The 1408-nt window shown below is 39.6% G+C and overlaps 1 protein-coding gene across 1 annotated transcript; it reads left to right on the top strand.

Moving 5' to 3' along the window:
- Positions 1-741: 741 nt before the first annotated feature.
- On the top strand, positions 742-1209 carry LOC137656265 (uncharacterized). The gene has a single exon (XM_068390435.1). It carries the CDS (start codon positions 742-744, stop codon positions 1207-1209), a length of 468 nt encoding a protein of 155 aa, XP_068246536.1.
- Positions 1210-1408: the final 199 nt, after the last annotated feature.

Below are 1408 nucleotides of genomic sequence, written 5' to 3'. Positions count from 1 at the left end.
TGTTGGAAAGATTCGACTGTTGCTTTATCTTGGATTAAGGGAGATCCTAGTCGATGGAAGACTTTTGTAGCAAACAGAGTTACTGAAATTCAGACGTTAACCTCTCCTAGTTGTTGGTATCATTGTCCAGGTAAGGAAAACCCTGCTGATTCCATCTCTAGAGGGATACCTGCTGAAAGACTTGTTCTTTCTGATATTTGGTTTTTTGGTCCACCTTGGCTTAAAGGGACGTTAACTTTACAGCATGAGCAGGTAGAGATGCCTTTGAATGATGATGAAAATTGCAATAAAATTGTAGCAGGTTGCTTAGCAGTAGAAACTTTTCCCCAAGTTTTTTAAATTTTCAGATGGAGTAAATTTCCTAGAGCCCTCAATATTGTGGCTTGGACTTGGATATTTATTAAGAATTGTAAACCTCAATCTACCAAATACTTTTGTCCATTGACTTATGATGAGTTAACCAAGGCTAAGACAAAATTGTTTCAATGTGTGCAAAGGGAAACATATCCTCAGGATATCCTAGCTTTAACTCAAGGTAAACTGCTTAAAAAGGGAAGCCCTTTGAATAAGTTAGACCCCTTTTTGGATAATGAAGGTCTTTTGAGAATCAAAGGTCGTTTAGAGTACTCTGATTTGTGCTATGAAAGCAAGCATCCTATTATTCTTCCCCCAAGTCATATAGTGAAGGCTTTGGTTCGCTTCCAACATGTTCTTTTAAAACATGCTGGTGTGTCTACTCTTATGTCTACTTTGAGAAATAGTTATTGGATTGTTAGACTTCGGAGGTTAGCTAAGGCTTTATGTAGAGAATGTGTGTCTTGCCGCAGGCAAGATTCGAAGGCCTGCCGTCAGCCTGTAGCTCCTCTTCCTGAACTACGAGTCAAATATGCTCCTCCCTTTACTGTAACTGGTTTAGATTATGCCGGCACTTTGTTTTGTGCTGACATGCCCCTCAAGAAGTTGTATATTTTACTCTTTACATGTGCTGTTGTACGTTCTGTACATTTAGAGCTTACCGATTCTCTATCTCTGCCAGATAGTCTTCTTGCCATAAGTAGATTTACATCAAGGCGTGGTATTCCTTCTACATTTTATTCTGATAATGCAAAAACATTTGTTAGTGCTTCCCATGTCTTGCTGCAGCATTATGGCCCACTAGCTCCTCAGTGGAAGTTTATTGTGGCCCGTGCTCCTTGGTGGGGAGGTTGATGGGAGCACTTGATAAGGTCAGTTAAGTCGGCTCTCAAGAAAAGTTTAGGTACGAAATGCCTATCTAGATATGAATTAGAAACTACACTGCATGAAGTCGAAGCATGCATTAATTCAAGGCCTTTAACCTTTGTGGGGAAAGAACCTGACATTTCTAATCCTTTGACTACTTCATATTTTCTTATTGGTCGTAATGCTG

Source organism: Palaemon carinicauda, chromosome 17 (genome assembly GCF_036898095.1).
Source record: "Palaemon carinicauda isolate YSFRI2023 chromosome 17, ASM3689809v2, whole genome shotgun sequence".
Taxonomy (NCBI): Eukaryota; Metazoa; Arthropoda; class Malacostraca; order Decapoda; family Palaemonidae; genus Palaemon; species Palaemon carinicauda.
This window is presented reverse-complemented; position numbering and strand designations above follow the sequence as displayed.

What these genes read in the sequence shown, in the direction of transcription:
- LOC137656265 (XM_068390435.1), top strand. Translation starts at nt 742, where the DNA reads ATGTCTACTTTGAGAAATAGTTATTGGATTGTTAGACTTCGGAGGTTA.